Below are 22,671 nucleotides of genomic sequence, written 5' to 3' on the forward strand. Positions count from 1 at the left end.
GCAGCTGGGCCTGGAGTTTGCAGCTGGCTCTCCTGCCTCCCATGCCCCTGGACAAACCTGCTTGGAATGGAATAGGGAGTGAGCACTGTCCCGGCCCACAGGACCCCACCGTGGGTGTCTGCAGCTGGCCGTGTGACCCAGACAGCCCCTTACTTCCTCAAGCGCAGCCTCCTTTGCCATTTGTGGGCAGCTCTGCAAGACCTCTCTTCTGTGTCAGAACTTCTTATCACCGCAGGGTGCAGGCCTCAGCCTCTGTTCAGGGGGATTGTAAGCAAAGCACTGAGTTCCCCACCTGTGGAGACCACTGCCCCAGGAACCCCAGAGATCAGCCTCATCCCAGTGGGCGCTGCCAGGCTCCACCAGCCTTCCAGCCCTCCTAGGGAAGCCCTCGCAGAGGGTACGAGTCTCCACTGTCCTCAGTGTACCCGCTGGTACAAGTTGGTTGGCTCTAAATGCATAGAACATCTTATAAAGCCAAAGCCGGGAAAGCCCATGTGCCTTGGGAGGCACTGAAGAAGCAGGAGGCCTCGTCTTAAAGCACAGCAGGGTTGGCAGGGGTAATCCCAGCACTTTGGGAGGTCGAGGCAGGCAGATCACTTGAGGCCAGGACTTCGAGACCAGCCTGGCCAACATGATGAAACCCTGTCTCTACTGAAAATGCAAAAATTAACTGGTGTGCTGGGCGCCTGTAATCCCAGCTACTCAGGAGGGTGAGGCAGCAGAATCGCTTGAACCCCGAAGGTAAAGGTTGCAGTGACCCGAGATCACACCACTCGCTGCGCTCCAGCCTGGGCGATAGAGTGACACTCCATCTTTTTTTTTTTTGAGATGGAGTTTCGCTCTTGTTACCCAGGCTGGAGTGCAGTGGCACAATCTCGGCTCACCGCAACCTCCGTCTCCTGGGTTCAGGCAATTCTCCTACCTCAGCCTCCCGAGTAGCTGGGACTACAGGCGTGCGCCACCATGCCCAGCTAATTTTTGTATTTTTAGTAGAGACAGGGTTTCACCATGTTGACCAGGATGGTCTCAATCTCTTGACCTCGTGATCCACCCGTCTCAGCCTCCCAGAGTGCTGGGATTATAGGCGTGAGCCACTTCGCCCGGCCGACACTCCATCTTAAAAACAAAAGAGAGAAAGAAAAGCACAGCAGATGAACTTGAGGCAAGAAAAATACCTGAAACAGACTGATGCCAGGAGATTCCTGTGATGAAATGGCTACAGAATAATAGACACCAAGGGCTGTTCTGTCTGTAATCAAGGCCATTACATTATCAGATGAACTATTTAATGACAAGACAGAATAGTGAACAAGTTTTCATATTCAGTACCAGCATTTACTGAGCACTCCCTGGCACTGTGTTCAGGCTTCGTGCTGAGCCAAGTGCGGGAAACACTTCCACACCTCCAGCTCCCTTTCCTGATCTACCAGTTGGTCCCTGAAATGGCCGGTATGCCCCCTCAAGCACCAAGCCCCCCACCTTAGCCAAACCAGAGTTCCCTCAGGGATCTTTTTTTTTTTTTTCCTTTGAGAGGGAGTCTTGTTCTGTCACCCAGGCTGGAGTGCAGTAGGTCTAGGCTCACTACAAACTCTGCCTCCTGGGTTCAAGCAATTCTCCTGCCTCAGCCTCCCGATTAGCTGGGATTACAGGTGCCTGCCACCAAGCCTGGCTAATTGTATTTTAGGAGAGATGGGGTTTCACTATGTAGGTCAAGCCGGTCTCAATCTCCTGACCTCAAATGATCTGCCCACCTTGGCCTCCCAAGGTGCTGGGATTACCATCACCCCTGCACCTGGCCCCCTCAGGGATCTTTTAGGCCTGGGTATCAGGCATGTCTGCTTTATTCTTCTCTTGGTATTAGATTTTTTTTCATTTAATAAGATCAGTGGTCTCATTGGCTGTGTGTGTGTGTGTGTGTGTGTGCGCGCGCGCGTGTGCATGCGCCACGCTGGAGCGCAGTGGTGCAATCACAGCTCACTGCAGCCTTGACCTCCTGGGCTCAAGCAGTCCTCCTGCCTCAGCCTCTTGAGTGGCTAGGACCACAAGCACATGCCACCACGCTCAGCTAATTTGTTTTATTTTTGGTAGAGACAGGATCTCCCTGCGTTGCCCAGGCTGATCTTGATCTCCTGGCCTCAAGCCATCCGTCCGCCTCAGCCTCCAAAAATGCTGGGCTTACAGGTGTGACCCACTGTGCCTGACCAGCAAAATGTTTTGAAGTTTAACTCTGTCAGTCAATACTTTAAAGAGATGCTTTAAAATAATCTCACTGTATGTTATTGACAACTAGAACATTTTACCTCTGTTGATAATGTCAGTTTTTAAAGAGCTATAAGGAAATGTTATCTGGGTGCCATGATTTGCTCAGATATGCTAGTTAATGATTTCACTAGCTATTGTGGCATGTATCTTTTCATTTTTTGAATGCATACAAATGTTCAAATTTAGCTTGTGTGTTACATTAGGTTCTCAAACTGTACAACCCTGTAGAATCCTTACCTATTTTATTCAATACAGTATAGGCCTGCAGTTTAACTTAAAAGATAACTTGGGCCATGCCTTTGCCATTAGGTAATGACACTGATTTTAAATTTCCAAAATAATATCTGGCTTCCCATAATTCATTTCATAACTGTTTTACAGTTCTTACTGTAAGAAAATTGCTTTCAAGTCCTAAAAAAAAATCTTTCCTTCTGCATTGCTAAATGAAGCACTCTACAAAAAAGAAAAAGAAAAAAATTGTAAAAATCGTTCTGGCCACTGTTTGTCTTCACTGGAAGCTGTTAGTTGCTTTCTTAGACAGTTCCTAGGTTACTGGGTCACATTAATAATAATAATAACTTCATTAAGGGTACACTGTATACCAGGAGCTGTGCTAGGCTATATGTATATATACTTATTTCATTTAATTAATTATGTTTTTAAGACGGAGTCTTTCTCTGTTGCCCCAGACTGGAGTGCAGTGGCGCCTTCAAAGCTCACTACAGCCTTGACCTCCCAGCCTCAAGCAATCCTCCCACCTCAGCCCCAAAAGTGGCTGGGACTACAGGCACACACTACCATGCCAGGCTAATTTTTCTACTTTTTGTAGAGGCACAGTTTTGCCATATTGCCCAGGCTGGTCTCAAATTCCTGGACTCAAGTCATCCTCCCACCCCAGCCTCCCAAAGTGCTGGGATTACAGGTGTGAGCCACCACACCCAGCCCATTTCATTTAATTCTTAACAACATATCTTCACTCTTTTTTATAGACGAGGGAACTGGGGTGAAGTGATTTGAACAGTCTCAAAGCTAGTAAGTAATTAGTGTTTGAATCCTAATATGTTAAAAATAAAGGCTTTGCTCTTTCTAGTATACCCATATTAAATCTTGCCTTCTCTGTTCTATGTCAGTTAATTCCCATAACTTTTAAGTACTCCTAGGTCTGGAAATCATGTACCTCTGATTATTCAGCCCATCTTATAAGACTAGCTCACCATCACGCAGAGCTTGAGAACCTTGGATTTGTGTGTTGGCATAGTTGGTGGCCAATTTATTTACTTAATAACAGCTCTGTTGAGATATAATTCACATACTATAAAGTTTATCTTTTTCACCAGACGCCGCGGCTCATCCCTGTAACCCCAGCACTTTGGGAGGCCAAAACGGGTAGATCATCTGAGTTTAAGACCAGCCTGGCCAACATGGTGAAACCCTGCCTCTACTAAAAATACAAAAAAATTAGCCGGGTGTCACAGTAGTCACAGCTACTCAGGAGGTTGAAACAGGAGAATGGCTTGAACCTAGGAGGTGGAGGTTGCAGTGAGCCAGGATCGTGTCACTGTACTCCAGCCTGGGCGACAAGAGTGAAACTCTGTCTCAAAAAAAAATTTTAAATCACTCTTTTTAAAGTGTACCTTTCGGTGGTTTTTAGCATATTTGGCAAGGTTGTACAACCATCACCGTGATCAATTTTAGAACATTTTTATCATCCCAAAGTGAAACCCCATCTTAGTTCATTCCAGCTGCTGTAATGAAATACCACAAATCAGGTGGCTTTTAAACAACAGAAATATATTTCTCACAGTTCTGCAGGCTGGGAAGTCCAAGATCAAGGTCCCAGAAGGTTCAGTGTCTGGCAAGGACCTGTTCCTGTCTCACAGATGGTGCCCCTCAGGGTGGAAAAGATGAGGGATTCCTCTGCCTCTTGTATGAAGGCACTAATCCCATTTTGAAGGCTTGCCCCCATGACCTTATTACCTCCCAAGGTTTTGCCCTCCAATGCCATCACCTTGGGAGTTAGGATTTCAGCATCTGACTTTTGGGGGGACACACACATTAGGACCGTAGCAAACCCCACATCCCTTAGCAGTCACACCCCATTCCTCCTCGCTGTCCCTGCTGGCAGCCATGAATCTGCCTTCCCCACTAAGGATTCACCTTTTTGGAATATTTCATGTGGGTGGGATCACCTCATATCTGTGCCATGTCTGGCTTCCCTCCCTGAGCATAAGGTTTTTGAGGTTCCCCTGTGCTGTGGTGGGTGTCAGTGCTTCAGTCTTTTTCATGGCTGAGTAGTATTCCATTGTTCCAATAGACCACAGTTTGTCGATCCATTGTTCAGTCAGTGAACATTCGCAGTTCCATTTTTGGATCATGCTGCCACGCGCGTTCATGCACGGGTTTTTGTGCGTTTCCACGATCACTTTGCCAGTTGGCTTTCAGCTCATCCCGAGTGGCTCCGTACGCCTTCACCTTGCTCACCACCGTGCCACATGACGGCAGACTACAACAGCAATGGCAGACCGGCCTGAATGGAGGGCGGCAGTGTCGGTTTCTGGGTGTGTTCCCACGATCGGTGTTTTTCTTCTAGACCTGCTCTTCATGCGGAATCACATTTGCTCCCAAATCCGAAGCCGGCACCGAGGGAGGAGCACCTCAAAACGGCTGCCAAGACGAGCATAAAAACAGCACCAAGGTAACAAGCTCATGGCTGTTGTTCCTGTCAGTTCCTCTCCTGGCGCATCCACCCAAGGTGACATTCCTGTCTTGTCAACTTCTTAGTTCTGAGAGTAATTCCTCCTGGGTAACACCATTCCCCACTCACAGGTCCTCAGGGAGTGTGGGGGAGGGTCAGCAGGAACCCACGTGGAGTGCAGCGCTCAGCGGCTGAGCTGGGCAGGACCTCTTTAAAGGCCAGTAAGAGTTTAAAATGCGGGGATTCGAGTGTGCAGGGATTTGTGGTGCTGGAAGCTAGACTCAATTTATGGTAGAATATAGGCAGAGACAAGCGGTGGTCTTCACTGCGAGAAAGGCTCAGTGAAGAGAGGGTGGGAGTCAGGGCAGGTGGCACAAAGGCTGCCAGGAAAACCAGACTTGGACACCAGGGCCAGAACTGAACCCACCCATGAGACCCTGCCGGGAGGGCTCATGCAAGCGATGTCCCTGGGGCACAGGCTCTGTCGTCCTCCGTCCCCTCTCCATCTGCCAAAGGACTTCGGGTACAGGTCAACCCGTGTCTTCCCACAGCTGTGGTGGACACCCATGACACACACCCATTTCCAACCACCTTCCCTGTGCCATGCCCTGACAGCCCTGGGCCCTCATCACTCTTCCCCTAGCCCCCCGACCCATGTGCACTGCCCCCGGAATCCTGGTTCTGGTTCCTCACTTTCCTCCCTTGCCCTCCACCTCCTCAGACTCTTCCCACATCTCACTTTCCTGGTGGCCTAAACACCCAGCATTGCCATTGGGCACTGTTGAGTGACAGGGAGGAGCAGACAGGCCAGCAGGGCTGGGATTAGGGCAGGTCTGCCGGTGCAGGGGGTTGGGGAGCCCCTCGCAGGTCAGAAGGTCCTCAAACAGCAGAACAGGGCCCCGAATGGCAGAGGTCGGGTGGGATAGGCACGCGTGCCTGGTGCCACTTCACTTCCCGTGTTTGCGCCCTCTTTGTCTTGAGGCAGGCTTCTGGAGGATCTAATCCCAAAACTCAGAATGGGCTCCTGAGCCCTCCCCAGGAGGAGAAGCTCACCAACAGTCAGACCTCTCTGTGTGAGATCTTGCAGGAGAAGGGAAGGTGGGCAGGGGTGAGCCTGGACCAGTCAGCTCTCCTTCCGCTGAGGTTCAAGAACATCCGGGAGAAAACGGACGCCCACTTTGTGGACGTCATCAAGGAAGACAGGTAAGATTGGGGCCGTCTGGGAAGAAGCAACGGTTACAGGCGGTAGCCTCTCTGCCTTTTTCTTTTTTTTTTTTTTTTTTGAAGCAGTCTGACTGTCGCCCAGGCTGGACTGCAGTGGTGTGATGTCGGCTCACTGCAGCCTCCACCTCCCAGGATGAAGTGATTCTCCTGCCTCAGCTTCCCTAGTAGCTGAGATTACAGGCGCACGCCACCATGCCCATCTAATTTTTGTATTTTTAGTAGAGATGGGTTTCACCCTTTTGGTCAGGCTGGTCTCGAACTCCTGACCTCAGGTGATCCACCTGCCTCGGCCTCCTACAGTGCTGGGATTACAGGTGTGAGCCATCGCACTTAAAAAAAAATGAGTCTTGCTCTGTTGCTCAGGATGGAGTGCTGTGGTTTGATCTTGGCTTACTGCAACCTCCACCTCCTGGGTTCAAGTGATTCTCCTGCCTGAGCCTCCCAAGTAGCCCAGACTACAGGTGCACACCACCATGCCCAGCTAGTTTTTGTATTTTTAGTAGAGAAGAGGTTTCACCATGTTGGCCAGGCTGCTCTCGAACTCCTAGCCCAGGTGATGTGCCCGCTTTGGCCTCCCAAAGTGCTAGGATTACAGGCGTGAGCACCGTGCCTGGCCTAATGTTAACATTTATGAACAACACAGACGCCGTCCTTCTATCAGATATTCCTGAAGTTGGATTGGTTGGATTCAGGCTCTCCTTCTGGCCAGGCAGAGACTGCAGAAGGGATGCCATGTCTTTCTCAGGATGTCCCCTCCAAGGACAGGCCATGCCCACCTGTTCCTCGTTAGTGATACTAATTTTGATTAATTAGGCAAGGTGGTGCCAGGTTCTCTCATCTAGGGTTATTAACTTCCCCTTATGACTAATAAGCCATCTGTGGGAAGATACTTTAAGATCTTGTAAATATTTCATTCCCCATCAGAATTCCCTAGATTTAACATTCATTGATGATTCTTGCCTCAAGCAGTCTTCACTATGATGCTTCAAAGGGTTACTTTCAGCCAGGCGCAGTGGCTCATGCCTGTAATTCTAGCACTTTGGGAGGCTGAGGCGGGTAGATCACCTGAGGTCAGGAGTTCAAGACCAGCCTGGCCAACATAGTGAAACCCCCGTCTCTACTAAAAATACAAAAATGCCGGGTGTGGTGGCTCACGCCTGTAATCCCAGCACTTTGGGAGGCCGAGGCGGGCAGATCGTGAGTTCAGGAGATCTAGACCATCCTGGCTAACATGGTGAAACCCCATCTCTACTTAAAATACAAAAACTTAGTCAGTCATGGTGGCATGTGCCTGTAGTCACAGCTGCTTGGGAGGCTGAGGCAGGAGAATCACTTGATCCTAGGAGACTGAGGGTGCAGTGAGTTGAGATTGCACCATTGCACTCCAGCCTGGGTGACAGAGCGAGGCTCTGTCTCAAAAAAACAAAAATAAAAACTTAGCCGGGCATGGTGGCACGCATCTGTAGTCACAGCTGCTTTGGGAGCGTGAGGCAGAATTGATTTGATTGAATTGTTTGAACCCGGGAGGCAGAGGTTGCAGTGAGCTGAGATCATGCCATTGCACTCCAGCCTGGGTGACAGAGTGAGACTGCCTCTCAAAAAATAAATAAATAAAAGGAGCAGCACGGCTTATAGCAGTGTCGCTTCTGCCACTTGGCTGCTAAAATGTGGCCCTGTGCACATCCTCCCTGCGGCTGCTTGGTTGCCCTTCCCTCTGTCCTCAGCCCCTGAGTCAGGGGAGGAGCGAGGGTCAGTGTCCTGGGATGGAATTGTTTCTCGTCTGAGTCTGAGACCGTAGAAGTTATTGCATACGTTCACAGAACAGAGCATCTGCTAGGCTGCAGGGAGAGGAAGGAGCACACATGTGGTGAGCTCTGCTTTGTCAGGTGCACGCGAGGCACTTCACATATTTCATCTGATTTACGTCTTTTTTTTTTTGAGACATGGTCTCACTCTGTCTCCCCAGCTGGAGAGCAGTGGTGCGATCTCAGCTCACTGCAACCACCATCTTCCAGGTTCAAGCAATTCTCCTGCCTCAGCCTCCTGAATAACTAGGACTACAAGCACCCTCCACCATGCCTGGCTAATTTTTGCATTTTTAATAGAGACAGGGTTTCACCATCTTGGCCAGGCTGGTCTCGAGCTCCTGACCTTAAGTGATCCACCCGCCTCAGCCTCCCAAAGTGCTGTGATTACAGGGATAAACCACCACGCCTGGCCTCATCTGATTTACTTATGATAGTCCCTGTATGAGGGAGAGAGATTAATGCAGCTATATTTGCTTTCTGAAATCGTGTTATCATTCCCTTAAGTTTCTAGTAATTTTCTGCAGTATCAAAAGGATATTACTATTTGCTGGCACTTCATAAATGAACGAAAGAGTCATGGAAAGCGGGTTTGATTTCCCTGCTATTAAAATCACTGAGCTTTATCATTTTTCAGGTTTCACATGCAATCTGCATATGTGACAATAGCACCAAAATTACACTAACTATAAACACAATTTTGTGATAACAACCTGTTAGCTTTTACGGTGGCAATTACTGTCAGTGCTCTGAATGACAGGGCCGCTGGTTCTGAATTATGTTTTCATTTTGAAGCCTCCAAATCAGTGTAAGTACTCTCGGCACAGTGATCTGCGTGTTCTTCACAAAAGATTGTTTCACAAAACAGAAAAGCTCCCTTTATCTTCTCTTAGTCCTGGGCGTTAGAAATGTGTTTTCAAAAACAAGGCTCAGCAGCTCACGCCTGTCATCCCAGCGCTTTGGGAGGCTGAGGTGGGCAGGTCTGTTGAGCCCGGGAGTTCAAGACCAGCCTGACCAACATAGTGAAATCCTGTCTCTACTAAAAATCCAAAAATTAGCTGGGCGTGGTGGTGTGCGCCTGTGATCCCAGCTACTCAGGAGACTGAGGCAGGAGAATCAATTGAACCCGGGAGGCGGAGGGTGCAGTGAGCCGAGACTGCTGTACCACTGCAGTCTTTTTTTGAGACCCTGCCTCAAAAAAAGAACAAACCAAAAAACCAATGCTCTGATGATGTATGTCATCATGGTGGATGGTTGTTCTTTAATGGAAGTGAAATACAAAATATCATTAAGCTTAGAAGCACAAAGGACTTTCCAGAGATCTCTTTTTTTGTTGATTTTTTGTTTTTGTTTTTTGGACAGAGTTTTACCCTTGTTGCTCAGGCTGGAGTGAAATGGCGCAATCTCAGCTCACTGCAGCCTCCACTTCCTGGGTTCAAGCGATTCTCCTGCCACCTGAATAGCTAAGATTACAGGCACCTGCCACTATGCCCGGCTAATTTTTTGTATTTTTAGTAGAGACAAGGTTTCACCATGTTGGCCAGGCTGGTCCCAAACTCCTGACCTCAGGTGATCCACCTGCCTCGGCCTCCCAAAGTGCTGGGATTACAGGTGTGAGCCAGCGTGCTCCGCCCAGAGGTCTGTTTTAACAGGGAGCAGCTGTGCGGTGTCTGTTACACAGGCACTTTGAGACGCTGCCGTTGTAATATTCCTAATGAGCAGCGTTTTGGTAGCTAATTGCAATCTTCTGAAAAAAATCAATCCGATGATGGTGCTGGATGTTGACGGACTGCGTTTATTGTGTCTTCTAGCCTGATGAAAGATTATTTTTTTAAGCCACCCATTAATCAGTTCAGCCTGAACTTCCTGGATCAGGAGCTGGAGCGATCCTACAGGACCAGCTATCAAGAAGAGGTGCGTTTGTTTTTCCTGTGCTTTCACTGAAGAACGTGTCCATTGTTCTCACTGGGTCATTCACTGTTAGTTTTGTGCTTTAGCAGAGGATAGGGACATGAAGGCTGACATTGACTTCCCACACTCTGTAAACCCTAACTGGCAACTGTACGTGGATTTCTCTTTGTAAAGGAGGGGAAAAAAAACCTTTCTTTGGTCTTTTGTCTTAAAGTGCATCCTTGCCATTACCAGACCCTTTCCTCTGCAATAGTGTTTCCAGGACCCTGTGGCTATCCCAGTCTTGGAAAAGATGCCTTCACAACCTGCCCTGGAAGGGACCTCCCCCAACCTGTCCTGAAAGGGAACCCCCTCACCTGCCCTAGAAGGGAACCCCCACCACACCTGTCCTGGAAGAGCCCCCCCACACACATGCCTTGGAAGGAACCCCCCACACCTGTCCTGGAAGGGAGCCCCACACGCACATACCTGCCTGGAGGAGAGCTCCCCCCAAACTACCCTGGCACGGCCTCCACCCCACCTTTCACAGATTCTTGGGCGAAACTTCTCTACCTGTTGCCCTCCCTGCTTTCTTCCCCTGGGAAGGGCCCAGGAGGCCTTTACCTCTCTCTAACTCCGGCTCCACATTCCCTCTCCCGCCCCCACCTCCTTAGCACTGTGTCCTTGACCTCTCGGCTCAGTCACCCAATCCTACTTCCTCCAAGGAGCTCTCCCTGACCGCAGACTGGACTGTGCTTCCCTTCATACATTTCCCTCTCCGTGCATGTGCCATTTTGGAATCTTTCCTGTGTGTTTCTGGAATCGTATTCCTCGCTCCCTAGATGCTCAGCCTTGTGAGGTAGGACCCTCTCTGTCTTCTCCTAGCCCCTCCTCACAGCCTCCAGCACAGTCCCAGCACCCACAAGTGCTCATAGGGGGTTATGGAAAGGAATAATACAAGAACCTAGAGGCTGGTTTGAATTCTGGTGGCTCTCTGACTGCATTCTCTCTTCTGGACCCAAACCTAACCTCTGAGTGTTCTCAAGTCAAGAGTGCGCACCCTCCCCACTCAGAACAAAAGGGGTTTCTCACTCTGATTCCCTTGGTTCCTCCAGCAGGTCTTCATCAAACTTGGTGTCCTGGCATGGGCTCTAGAGAGACCCAGCTGAGCCTGGTAGAGGCAGCTCATGCCTCATGGGGTGGGAGGTGCCCCCTTCCGTCTGCCTCCAAGGGACAGGGAACATCCGTTAATGTCCCAGGCACGGCTCCGGGAGTGGACTTGCAAGTTGGCTGGTTGGTAGCTTGTAAGGCAGAATATCGTCTCATTTAATCCTCACAGCAATGCTTTGGGGAAGCTGATGATTATCTTCATTCTACCAAAGAGAAAGCCAAGGCTGAGAAAGGCTGAGCGGGTGGCCACCGTCCCATAGCCGGGGTCGCACACCAGCAGTCTGGCTAAAGCCAGGTGTCCGGGCCACTCCTCATGCTGCACCACTGAGGCTCCCAAACAACAGGCACCTTTGCCATTCCTTCCTCCTGGCACCAAATGTGTGTTCAGCCTCTGTTCTGCCCAGGACTGTTCTTCGTGCTGGGGAAGGGGGAAAGACGTGCCACGCCAGGGAGCCGGAATTAGAAACAAGGTCTGGAGCTGGAGGTCTGCGAATGTCCTCTGAGCACGCAGCAAGGCACCAGCCCAGGCTGGGGGCTCTGAGAGGGGAGCTCCTGAGCCTACCTCAGTGTGAGGACTAGGAATTAATGGAATGCAGGAGGAGGGAACATTCTGGAGAGTGGGGCCAGCACCCACAAACATTAGTGATACCAGTGAGCCCAGTGTGTCCAGGGAGCTACAGGTGCATCCAGGGCAGGGCAGGACGGGAGCAGCACGAGGTGGCAGGGGCCAAGTCACGGCTCCCACACTATGGACTTTATGCCAAATGCCACAGGAGCTGTTGAAGGGTCTGGAACAGACTGTGTCTTATAAAGATCACCCGGCTCATGCCTGTAATCCTAGCTACTCAGGAGACTGAGGCAGGAGGATCACTTGAGGCCAGTAGATAGACCAGCCTGAGCAACAGTGAGACCCTGTCTCTTCCAACAAAAAGAAGAAAAACATGGCCAGGCACGGTGGCTCACACCTGTAATCCTAGCACTTTGGGAGGCCAAGGAGGGTGGATTGCCTGAGGTCAGGAGTTCAAGACCAGTCTGGCCAACATGGTGAAACCCTGTCTCTACTAAAAATATAAAAATTAGCCAGGTGTGGTGGCAGGCACCTGCAAGCCCAGCTACTTGGGAAGCTGAGGCAGGAGAACCCGGGAGGCAGAGGTTGCAGTGAGCCGAGACCATGCTACTGCACTCCAGCCTGGGCAAGAAGAGTGAAACTCCGTCAAAAAAGGAAGAACGATAAAAAGGAAGGAAGGGAGGGAGAGAGGGAGGGAGAGAGGGAGGGAGGGAGGGAAGGAAAGAAGGGAAGGAAAGATATGTATCAGCTGAGTTTTGAAGGGTGATAGAGTGTGGACAAGACAGGAGGCCACATGACATGACAGGTGGTAGCCTGTTACGGAAACTCAGGGCAGGGAGCCACAGGGTCCCGGTGCGGTGGAAAGGAGAGATGCGGGGACGAGGGCCTCCTAGCTGGCCCTCACGTGGGGACTTGCCATGCTGGTGGCTCCACATGGGTAGGTTCTTGGTTGAGCATCCCAGTGCCCACAAGGCGCAGGTATTGGTTTATCCTGGGTTTTAGGTAAAGAGACTGAGGCACGAGTGGGTAGGATCGTCGCTGGTCATGGTGGAGTGGTCTTGAGCGCAGGCAGCCCAGCTGCAGAGCCTGTGCTCTGATAATGGTGGGATGGCCGCACCCGGAGCCTCTGGGATGTGGGCAGTAAGCAAGGGGGAGCCTAGCCCACGGGAAGAGAGGGTGAAAGGGCGTCATGACATGGGCTGCTGGGGGAGCGCCGTTCTCTGTGGGACTGGGACAGGCGGCGCTGCTGCTGCCAGGATGCATAGGGGCGGGGCAGGTGGGCCTGGGGAGCCTCTGGCATTAGGGCTGGGGGTGGCCCACAGGGAGAGGCTGGGGCCGGGCAGGTGTCTCTGAGAAGCGGCAGAGCAGGCAGGAGAGACCTCAAGAGAGGTGGAGGGAGGAGCAGGCCCCTGCCAGCATTCACCGATCGGGCTTTCTACAGACAGCAGCCCCAAGCGGGAAAGGCCCTGCACCTGAGCCTTGGCTTGGAAAGTGGGCGGTGTGGGCTCTGAGAAGGACGGCAGCCCACGTGGAAACCTTCTGACCTCACGTGTGGGTGAGGCAGTGAGGTCTCAGGAGCCATGTGTGCACCTCGCCCTGACTCAGTCCTCTGATGGGCACTAGATGGAGCCCCAGGGAGAGGGGATGTGTGTGTGTGCTTCTGCCAAGTTGGGTGGGCATGGGCAGTGTCACCCCTGAAATTCCCACACCTTCTGAGGGGATTCCAGGGCTGGGGCCAGACCTGCTCTTCTGGGGCACATGGACACCTACAGAGACTCCAGGTTCCCTGGAGGGAATTTGGAACTAAAGCCTGATCTCAGGTTGCTGTGGCGGGGCGCAGCCTGGCATCAGGTCTCACTGGCAGCTTTGCCCCCACCATCCAAGCTCCGCCTACTCCCCTCCCACCCAGCTCCCAGTGGTGGCCGTGGCACCCGGAGTAGGTTTGTCCCGAGGAACACGCACCAGACCCGGGGCTGTTGCGGGACCTTTCCACTCCCTGCGCCTCCAGCCCCTGCCCCCAGCCCCGAGCCCAGCTGGGATGCCGAGTGGACACCCATGGCCTCTCCGAGGTTGCCAGAAGGTTGCAAGGCCAAGTGGAAAGCAGCTGAACCGGCTGCGTCCCTCTCTTCCAGCCACAGCCCATACCTTTGGGCCCTGCACCTTCCTCAGAGTCCACGCCGAGTCTTGGGCCTGGTTCCTCCTTCACTGTGTGCCCTCAAGGCAGTCCCTGGCCTTGGGCTCTCAATCTGTGCACCGAGATGGGTGGTGTTTCCTGCCTGTGAGGTGTCCGGAGCATCGGTGGAGGTCTCACCTCTCCAGGGCCCCGTGGGGATGGGCCTGGTCAGCTCTTGGACATCAGCATCCTGATTTCTCCCCTCAACTCCCGAACACTAGTGCGTGCCTCTCCACTGTACTTGGCACACCTGCCTGCGTTTTGTATCCCTGTCCCTCCCGCCTTCAGGTGCAAGTTGCCCAGGGGCATCATTCCGGGAGCCCTGGCCCCCGGCACAGAGCCAGGCCCCACAGGCTCCCAGGTGACGATGTGCGGGAGTGTCACCACTGCCGCTGAAATCCCCTTCGGGTGCTTCCGCCATGAAGCCCCCCTTTTGCCCGCCATGTGGCGGGGCTTTGCTGCCCATTGCTCTCATGCGACCTCCTTACAGATGCAGAGACCTCACCTGCGCAGTTAGGAACTCATCTTTCAGCTAAATATATAATGTGTTGGCCGGGGGTGGTGGCTCACACCTATCATCCTAGCACTTTGGGAGGCTGAGGTGAGTGGATCATCTGAGGTCAGGAGTTCAAGACCAGCCTGGCCATCATGGTGAAACCCCATCTTTAAAAAAAAGAAAATATATATATATATATATGGCCGGTCATGGTGGCTCATGCCTGTAATATCCAAGCACTTTGGAGGCCAAGGCGGGCGGATCACCTGAAATTAGGAGTTCAAGACCAGCCTGACCAACATGGTGAAACCTCATCTTTATTTAAAAAAAAAAATAAATATATATATATATATATATATGATGTATTTATGAGAACGTGCTGGGTTGTAATCAGTTGCTCTGTGACCTTGACAGGGTATTTTTTGTTTTTTTGGGGTTTTTTTGGAAACATTATCATTCTAGCCAGGTGCGGTGGCTCAAGCCTGTAATCCCAGCACTTTGGGAGGCCGAGGTGGGTAGATCACAAGGTCAAGAGATCGAGACCATTCTGGTCAACATGGTGAAACCCCGTCTCTACTAAAGCTACAAAAAATTAGCTGGGCATGGTGGTGCGTGCCTGTAATCCCAGCTACTCAGGAGGCTGAGGCAGGAGAATTGCCTGAACCCAGGAGGCGGAGGTTGCGGTGAGCCGAGATCGCGCCATTGCACTCCAGCCTGGGTAACAAGAGCGAAACTCCGTCTCAAAAAAAAAAAAAAAAAAAAAAAAAAAAAAAGGAAACATTATCATTCTGCAGTGGCGTGATCATACTTCACTGTGGCTTCAAACTCCTGGGCTCAAGTAATCTTCCCACCCCAGCCTCCCAAGTACGTGAGAGAAACAGACACACGCACACACGCGCACACACGCACGTGCGCCACTAGGCACACACACTATGCCCAGCTAATTATTTTATTTTTTTAGACTGGGCCTCGCTATGTTGCCCAGGCTGGAGAGTAGTGGCATGATTGTAGTTCACTGTGGCCTCAAAATCCTGGGCTCACATGATCCTCCTGCCTCAGCCTCCCAAGTAGCTAGGACCATAGTCACGCACTGCCACCCCTGGCTAATTTTAAAACTTTGTGTAGAAATGAGGTCTCACTTTGTTACTCAGGCTGGCCTTGAACTCCTGGGCTCCAGCAACCGTCCTGCCTCAGCCTCCCAACGTGTCGGGATTGCAGGCGTGAGCCACCATGTCCGGCCCTCCTGGTCAAGTTTAACTTCTCTGTGCTTCAGACTCCCCAATGTTAAAAGGGGTGGTAGAGGGAAACAGCCCTCCTAGAGCCTTCCCGCCCTGGGCCTGGCCCTGAGCAGCCTCTCAGCACCTGTTGGCTGTTTCTCCATCTGAAGCTCACCCCTGGCTGCCAGTGGCCGCCCAGTCATTCTGCTCCACTCCTGCTCCAAACAGGTCATCAAGAACTCCCCTGTGAAGACATTTGCAAGTCCCACCTTCAGCTCCCTCCTGGACGTGTTTCTGTCGACCACAGTGTTTCTGACGCTGTCTATCACCTGCTTCCTGAAGTACGGGGCGGCTACTGCACCTCCCCCACCGGCTGCCCTGGCAGTCTTTAGCATGGCGCTGCTTTTGGAGGTGCTGTCCCTCGCGGTGTCCGTCAGGTAAGCGCCTCGTGGGCCAGGTCTCCAGCTCTGACTCATTAGCTCCCTCTTCTGGCTCCATGGCTTATGGCTGAGCAGTTGGACTGGTCCCGAGCCAGCTGTCCCTGATGGCTGATTTCTGGAGATGGGCCTCTGTGTATTCCCTGAGCCCTGTGCCCTGGCATCCTCCCTCCCTGACTCTGGCCCAGGTGCAGGGGGACCCACCTTACTGGAGTGGCAGTGCCCCCGCAGCCCCAACTGCTGCCAGCTGGTCCTGGGATCTTCAGGGTCAGAGACTGCAAAGGAGCTGGTGAGAAGATAGGAAGCGATTCCGGAGGACAGAAAGGAAAAGACATGAGCTGTGGGGGGAATGATAGGTGGGCCTGGGTCAGCAGGCGCCTCTTCAGAGTGCAGGAGCCAAACATACACCGCTTAGCAGCGTCCCATGTGCTTGCATCAGACGGTGGTCTCTTGGGTATGACACCAACAGAAGAAAGAATAGACAAGGTCAACTTCATGAGAAGTTAAACTGTTGTGCTGCAAAGAACACCATCAAGAAAGTGAAACAACCCACAGAATGGGAGGTAAAATTTGCAGATCAGGCCTCGGATAAGGTCTACGATCTAGAATGGATAAAGAACTCATACAACCAATAATAAAAAGGCAACTCATTTTAAAAGGGACAGAGGGTCCGAGTGGACCGTAGGTGCACTTTGGGAAGCCAGGCCCTCCGGACCAGCCCAGCTCCCTGAGGGGGCTCACAGCAGCCCTGTAGTCCTGATCAAGCAGGTGGTCCTGCGTGGTCTACCTCCTGGGCACCACACACTCCTTTCATGGCCCTGTCACCTCAACAGGATGGCTGCCCTCCTATCTGAGCCCCACTAGCAACTGCCCCCAGGAGCTGGGCTTCAAACAGAGGGAGGCAGCCCTGACCTTGAGCTTCTGCTGCCCTTACCCAACATCCCAGCACAGAAGAGAACCACTTGGGATCTGGCCCGAGGCTCTGGAAAGCTGGCTTCTCCCGTCTGGAGTGGGCAGGCTGGATTCCTGCCTCCGGCCTCCCAGCCGCACTATACCCAGGACCCTTTCAGCTTCTGCTGAGGCCGCCACAGGCCATGCCGTCCTCTGTAGCGTGTGCTCACTGTTTCCCAGAACTCCCCAAAGGCTTGTGCCCCAGCACCCACAGCGAGCAGCCCTCCCTGGCACAGCCTCCCCTCCTGCCTCAGTGCCCTCCTGCGCTTTCGCGGACCCCTCTCAAAGGAGCTGTCGCCCACAAGCCCTTCCAGGGTCTGCTTCCCCGGAACCTAAACTAGACATCATCAGGCCCCTGGTTGGTTGGTGTTTCCTCTTTAAAAAGATCAGCTCTAGGCCGAGCATGGTGGCTCAGGCCTGTAATCTCAGCACTCTGGAAGGCCGAGGCAGGTGGATCATCTGAGCTCAGGAGTTTGAGACCATCCTAGCCAATGTGGTGAAACCTCACCTCTACTAAAAAAGTACAAAAATTGGCTGGGCATGTTGACAGGTACCTGTAATCCCAGCTACTTGGGAGACTGAGGCAGGAGAATCGCTTGAAACCAGGAAGCAGAAGTTGCAGTGAGCTGAGTTTACACCACTGCGCCCCAGCCTGGGTGACAGAGCAAAACTCCATCTCAAAAATGGAAAAAAAAAAAAAAAAAAAAAAAAAAAAAAAAAAAAAAAAAAAAAAAAAAAAAAAAAAAAAAAAAAAAAAAAAAAAAAGGGATCAGCTTTATTGTAATATGATTTGCATACTCTAAACTTACTCATTCGAGTAGACAACTCAGTGATGTTTAGTAAGTGTAAAGGGTTGTACAGATATCACCACTATGTAAGTACTGAGCACCTCCATCACCACAAAAACAAACCCATCCCCGTGTGCAGTCACTCCCCCATGTCTGCCCCCGCTGGCCTGCCCCAGGTTTTCCTCTAATGCCTGCGCCTGTAGCCTCTTGAGGGCTCCCAGCGTGGTCTCCACACCTTTTTACTCTCACCCTTCAGCCGTTACTCCCTGCTTCTTCGGGCCCAATTCTAAAGTGCTGAGGCCAACCCCGGTCTACACTGCCAAGGGCCAGGGCGAGGTGTGCTGGGTCCGCCTAGATGGACACATTCCCCAGGCGTCTGGTGGGATTTGGTTCCATTTACCAAATCATCAAGCCTGGGAGAGGTCCAGATCCTGAAAGTCTTCCCTGGCCCCCCACCCCAAGGGACATGTTGAGAACCCCAGCTTGGCGAGAGCCTGCGCTGTGGGGTTCATGGGTGCCCCGTCCCTTTTCTGCACAGGAGGGAAGCCAGGTGCCTTCTCAGTGACCAGCCCAGGCCCCGCCTGCCGCCTCCAGGAGGCTTCCTGCATCTTCCTGACCGCTTCGCCCCAGCAGGCCGGGGGACGGCAGTGAGGACGGCAGTTCTTGTTCTCAGATCCCTGCTGTCTTGGGGACAGCGTGAAGGCCCCTACCCCACATCTTTCCTGCTCCTGGCTGGGAACTGGGTTCCATCTGTCCTCCCTCCTAGGGCCTCTATTCTGCATATTTGTGGTTATTCTTGGAAATATTCCAAAGCCTTCATTATCCTTTAAATATCAGGAAGCCAGGGCTGTCCAGGACCCTGAAAGGGTCCGGAGGCTGTGCCGGAGTCCATGCGGGGAGTGGCTGGAGAGGCAGCCCTTTCTCACCCGGCCACAGGACATAGCCAGGGGGTGGAGACGCTGTAGGTGTTGAGGTCGGAGGCCGGGGCGCCGAAGTGCATGCGGGGTCGGGGGGCTTTGTGCTGTAGTCACAGCAGCAGCCCCCACCCAGCCCCTCCTGAGGCAGGGACAGCAGGCCCGTCCCCGGATCCCTGGCAGCAAGCTTGAGAGAAGGACTGTCCCCACGAGGACTCCACAGCCTCTCCTCACCTCCCCACATGAGCCCCTCATGGCCCAGCGGTCCCCAGGCTCAGCCAAGACCTGTTCCTCCTCCCCACAGCCGTTCTCGGCCCACACGCTCAGCCCCTTCTTTATACAGAACGTTTATTTCGTCAGCCTCACACTCCTGAAACAGAGCCTGCCTAAACACACCTGCAAAAGGAGTCAGTGACTGCCGTCACTCTCGTCAGAAGGACAAACAGGAAGCCTTTTAAAATGAAGTGCGTGGTGCTGCCCCTCATGTACAACAGGGCTCTGCTGCCTGGGGAGTCTGAAGCCGCCAGCCTCACACACACACTGTGAATGCGACAGCCCAGACGCAGACGGCACACGTGTGCGGGTTTGGTGCCCAAGCGCCACGAGCCGGGTTCAGCCTGTGATTTGATTTTCAAAACACTGGACAGGCCTCAGCGATGCCCCAAACAGAGTAGAGATCACCGTCACTCAGTTTGCACAGGCGCTGTGCTCTGGGAGAATCCAGTGTGTGTGGGTGCCACCACAGACCCCTCTCTGTTTGTAGATGGGACACAGGCTCTGGGCTGAGATGCCGTCAGCAGCCTTCTGTCCTTGTGGGTACCCAGGGGCGTGCCTGCTATGTGGGGTGTAGGGCAGAACCTCCCTGGGTGGCACCCACTCACATGCAGGAGGCCTCCATCCCTGGCATCTGCCCACCAGCACCCCTCCTGCTGTGACAACTGCACGGGCTCCACAGAAGTCCAAGCGCCCTCAAAACTGCCGATGGGAGCAGGTGATGGCAGCATGGTGGCTCCCAGACTCTCCTCGGGGCCTGTGATACCCTCACGTACTCCCTGAGACTAGCAAAGCGTGTGCTTTTCACAAGCAAATTTTATTAGAACGCAACATGTGACCCTACAACCAGGTACAATGAGTTAAGCCCGACTTCCTTGCCTTCCACCAAAAGTGAGGGAGGTGGATCCCCACCCACGCCTCCTTCCACGCCCATCCTGGGGCAGCGAGGGAGAGAGCGGAGGGCAGTGCTGGCTTCGGTCTCATGCCACCTCCTGGCAGAGAACCCACCCTAGGCCCCGTCGCTCCTGCTAACCACGGCCCTTTTGCAGGATGGCGTTCTTCCTGGAGGACGTCATGGCTTGCACCAAGCGCCTGCTGGAGTGGATCGCCGGCTGGTTGCCGCGTCACTGCATCGGGGCCATCCTGGTGTCACTCCCTGCCCTGGCCGTCTACTCCCACGTCACCTCCGAATTTGAGACAAACGTACACGTAAGTAAAGGCTCAGCCGTTTTATTTCCATGTTCTCCTGATTACCTGATCTCTCTCTCTAAATAACTTGGGATAGACGTTTAAAAATAAACCCTTTGGCCACTCATGGTGGCTCACACCTTAATCCCAGCACTTTGGGGGACCGAGGCTGGATTTGGTGGATCACCTGAGGTCAAGAGATCGAAACCAGCTTGGCCAACATGGGGAAACCCCATCTCTACTAAAAATACAAAAATTAGCCTGGCATAGTGGTGGGCACCTGTAGTCCCAGCCACTTGTGAGGCTGAAGCAGGAGAGTCATTTTAACCCGTGAGGCAGAGGTTGCAGTGAGCTGAGATAGCGCCACTGCACTCCAGCCTGAGCAACTCTTGTTTCAAAAACAAAAAAAGAAACATGGATTAGTGGTGAGTGTTTTGAAGGCCCAGGTATAGTGGGGGCGGTGGTGGTCCTGGAAATGGATCAGTGGTGAATGTTTTGGAGGCCTGGGTGTATGAAGAGGGGTGGAGGTGGTGGGCCGCAGGCAGCCGTCCTAACCCTTCCCTCTTGCAGTTCCCGGTGTTCACGGGCTCAGCCGCACTGATCGCCGTCGTGCACTACTGTAACTTCTGCCAGCTCAGCTCTTGGATGAGGTCCTCCCTTGCCACTGTTGTGGGGGCCGGGCCGCTGCTCCTGCTCTATGCCTCCCTGTGCCCAGACAGGTACGTGGCCAGCACTGCGCGGGCACCTGGGTGCAGGGCCGCCATGCCTGAGGTCGCTTAGGGGCTGGCTGCATTTGCACGTTGTTCCTCACACCTCGATAGAGATGTTTCCCGTCATGACCCAAAATCGCTCTCAACACACATCGTGTCAAAGAGCTAATGAGATGCCCTCAGAGTAATACGCAAAAGAAAGAAAAAGGGTATCATTTAGAACAGCCCTCCGAACATTTGAATGTAGACATCCTGGAAGGCGTCGTGCAGCAGTCACAGGCTTGAGGTGACTTCTGATGAATGGGCTGGAATCTAAGAAAGTAGGACCTGAAGGATTTCATAGGAGACAGTCAAGGCCGTGAAAGAGCGGAGGTGCAGGTGGACACGAAGGCGGAGAGGAAGCGGGTGCCGACCGTCCTTGAGTAGGGTAGGGGTCATGATCCAGGACAGGTCACGGCCTGGAAGGAGGAGGGGAAGACGTAGGATAATCTTGCAAGTGACCTGGGCCTTATTTCTAAATGTTATGTCAGGCCAGGCGTGGTGGCTTACACCTGTAATTCTAGCACTTTGGGAAGCTGAGGCAAGCAGACCACCTTAAGCCAGAAGTTCAAGACCAGCCTGGCCAACACGGTAAAACCCTGCCTCTACTAAAAATACAAATATTAGCCAGGCATGGTAGCATGCACCTGTAATCCCAGCTACTTGGGAGGCTGAAGCAGAAGAACCGCTCAGACGCAGGAGGCTAAGGCAGGAGAATCACTTAACCTGGGAGGCGGAGGTTGCGGTGAGCCGAGATTACACCACTGTACTCCAGCCTGGGTGACGAGTGACATTCTGTCTCAAAAAAAGAAAAAAAAAGTAAACAACAAATAAAATAAATACTACGTCAAAATAATTCCCCATATGATGTCATGAGACAGAGGATTCATGACTGGCCACTGGACACAGGTCTTTTATTTTGAAATCCTCTATATACTGAGGAGGATGTTGGCCTTCAAAACTGTATCGCTAATAGGTGCTAAGGAAAGATATGGCACAGACATAGAAAGAGCAGTCAGGGAGGCTGGCGGACCTCTGGGGATAAGCCCCATTCTTATCATTATGCTACAAACAATGTAAAAACATATAGGATGGCAGTGATGGGTGCTATATTTAAAATATTTGCTATTAGTGGCCAGGCGCAGTGGCTCACGCCTATAATTCCAACACTTTGGGAGGCCAAGGCAGCAAATCACGAGGTCAGGAGTTCAAGACCTGCCTGGCGAGCATGGTAAAACCCGTCTCTACTGAAAATACAAACATTAGCTGGGCATGGTGGCGGGCACCTGTAGTCCCAGCTATTCAGGAGGCAGAAGCAGAAGAATTGCTTTAACCCAGGAGGTGGAAGTTGCTGTAAGTCACGGTCACGCCATTGTACTCCAGGCTGGGTGACAGAGCAAGACACTCTCTCTCTCTCTCTCCATATATATATGTTTGCCATTAGTGACAGCCAGTGAGATCCCTGTCTTTCGTGTGTTGCACTAACTGAATGATGTTTGGTTCTTGATTTGTTAAAAATAAGTCCCAAATTGCCTACTGCACATTTGCAACTAGTTTCAAGGTATTTTAAGCCCTCTTAACTAAATACATTGTTGGAAATACGTAATACCTTGGCTAGCAGGACGTAAGCAGTGAACAGTTTATTCAGATATTTCGTAATATCTTAAACCCGTTAAACTTCCATTCGTGTAATAAACTTCTCCCAAATACTGGGCTTTTTCTATAACTGCTTATGAAAATATTTCACTATTAGTGTGTATTGAAAAAAAATGCCTGCTTACAATTACAGAGGGCTTAGGTGTGCAGAATATTTTAAAGTCACATCGGGACATTTCTTCCTTGTCCTTGCAGGAGAGCTAACATTCTGGTTC

At 52.1% G+C, this 22,671-nt stretch overlaps 1 protein-coding gene across 2 annotated transcripts in view; it reads left to right on the top strand.

Moving 5' to 3' along the window:
* Positions 1–22,671, top strand: part of ADCY9 (adenylate cyclase 9) — a 137,346-nt gene that overhangs the window by 103,845 nt on the left and 10,830 nt on the right. Inside the window, exons 4-9 of one of the 2 annotated variants that reach the window (XM_017504466.2) lie at positions 4,853–4,957; positions 5,943–6,160; positions 9,798–9,900; positions 15,729–15,937; positions 19,913–20,072; positions 20,622–20,770. In XM_017504466.2, the coding sequence (XP_017359955.1) occupies positions 4,853–4,957; positions 5,943–6,160; positions 9,798–9,900; positions 15,729–15,937; positions 19,913–20,072; positions 20,622–20,770 (944 nt within the window). Of the gene's footprint in view, positions 1–4,852; positions 5,015–5,942; positions 6,161–9,797; positions 9,901–15,728; positions 15,938–19,912; positions 20,073–20,621; positions 20,771–22,671 lie in introns of both variants that reach the window. The other variant, XM_017504465.2, reaches the window with a different exon arrangement.

Source organism: Cebus imitator, unplaced genomic scaffold, assembly GCF_001604975.1.
Source record: "Cebus imitator isolate Cc_AM_T3 unplaced genomic scaffold, Cebus_imitator-1.0 Scaffold322, whole genome shotgun sequence".
Lineage (NCBI taxonomy): Eukaryota > Metazoa > Chordata > Mammalia > Primates > Cebidae > Cebus > Cebus imitator.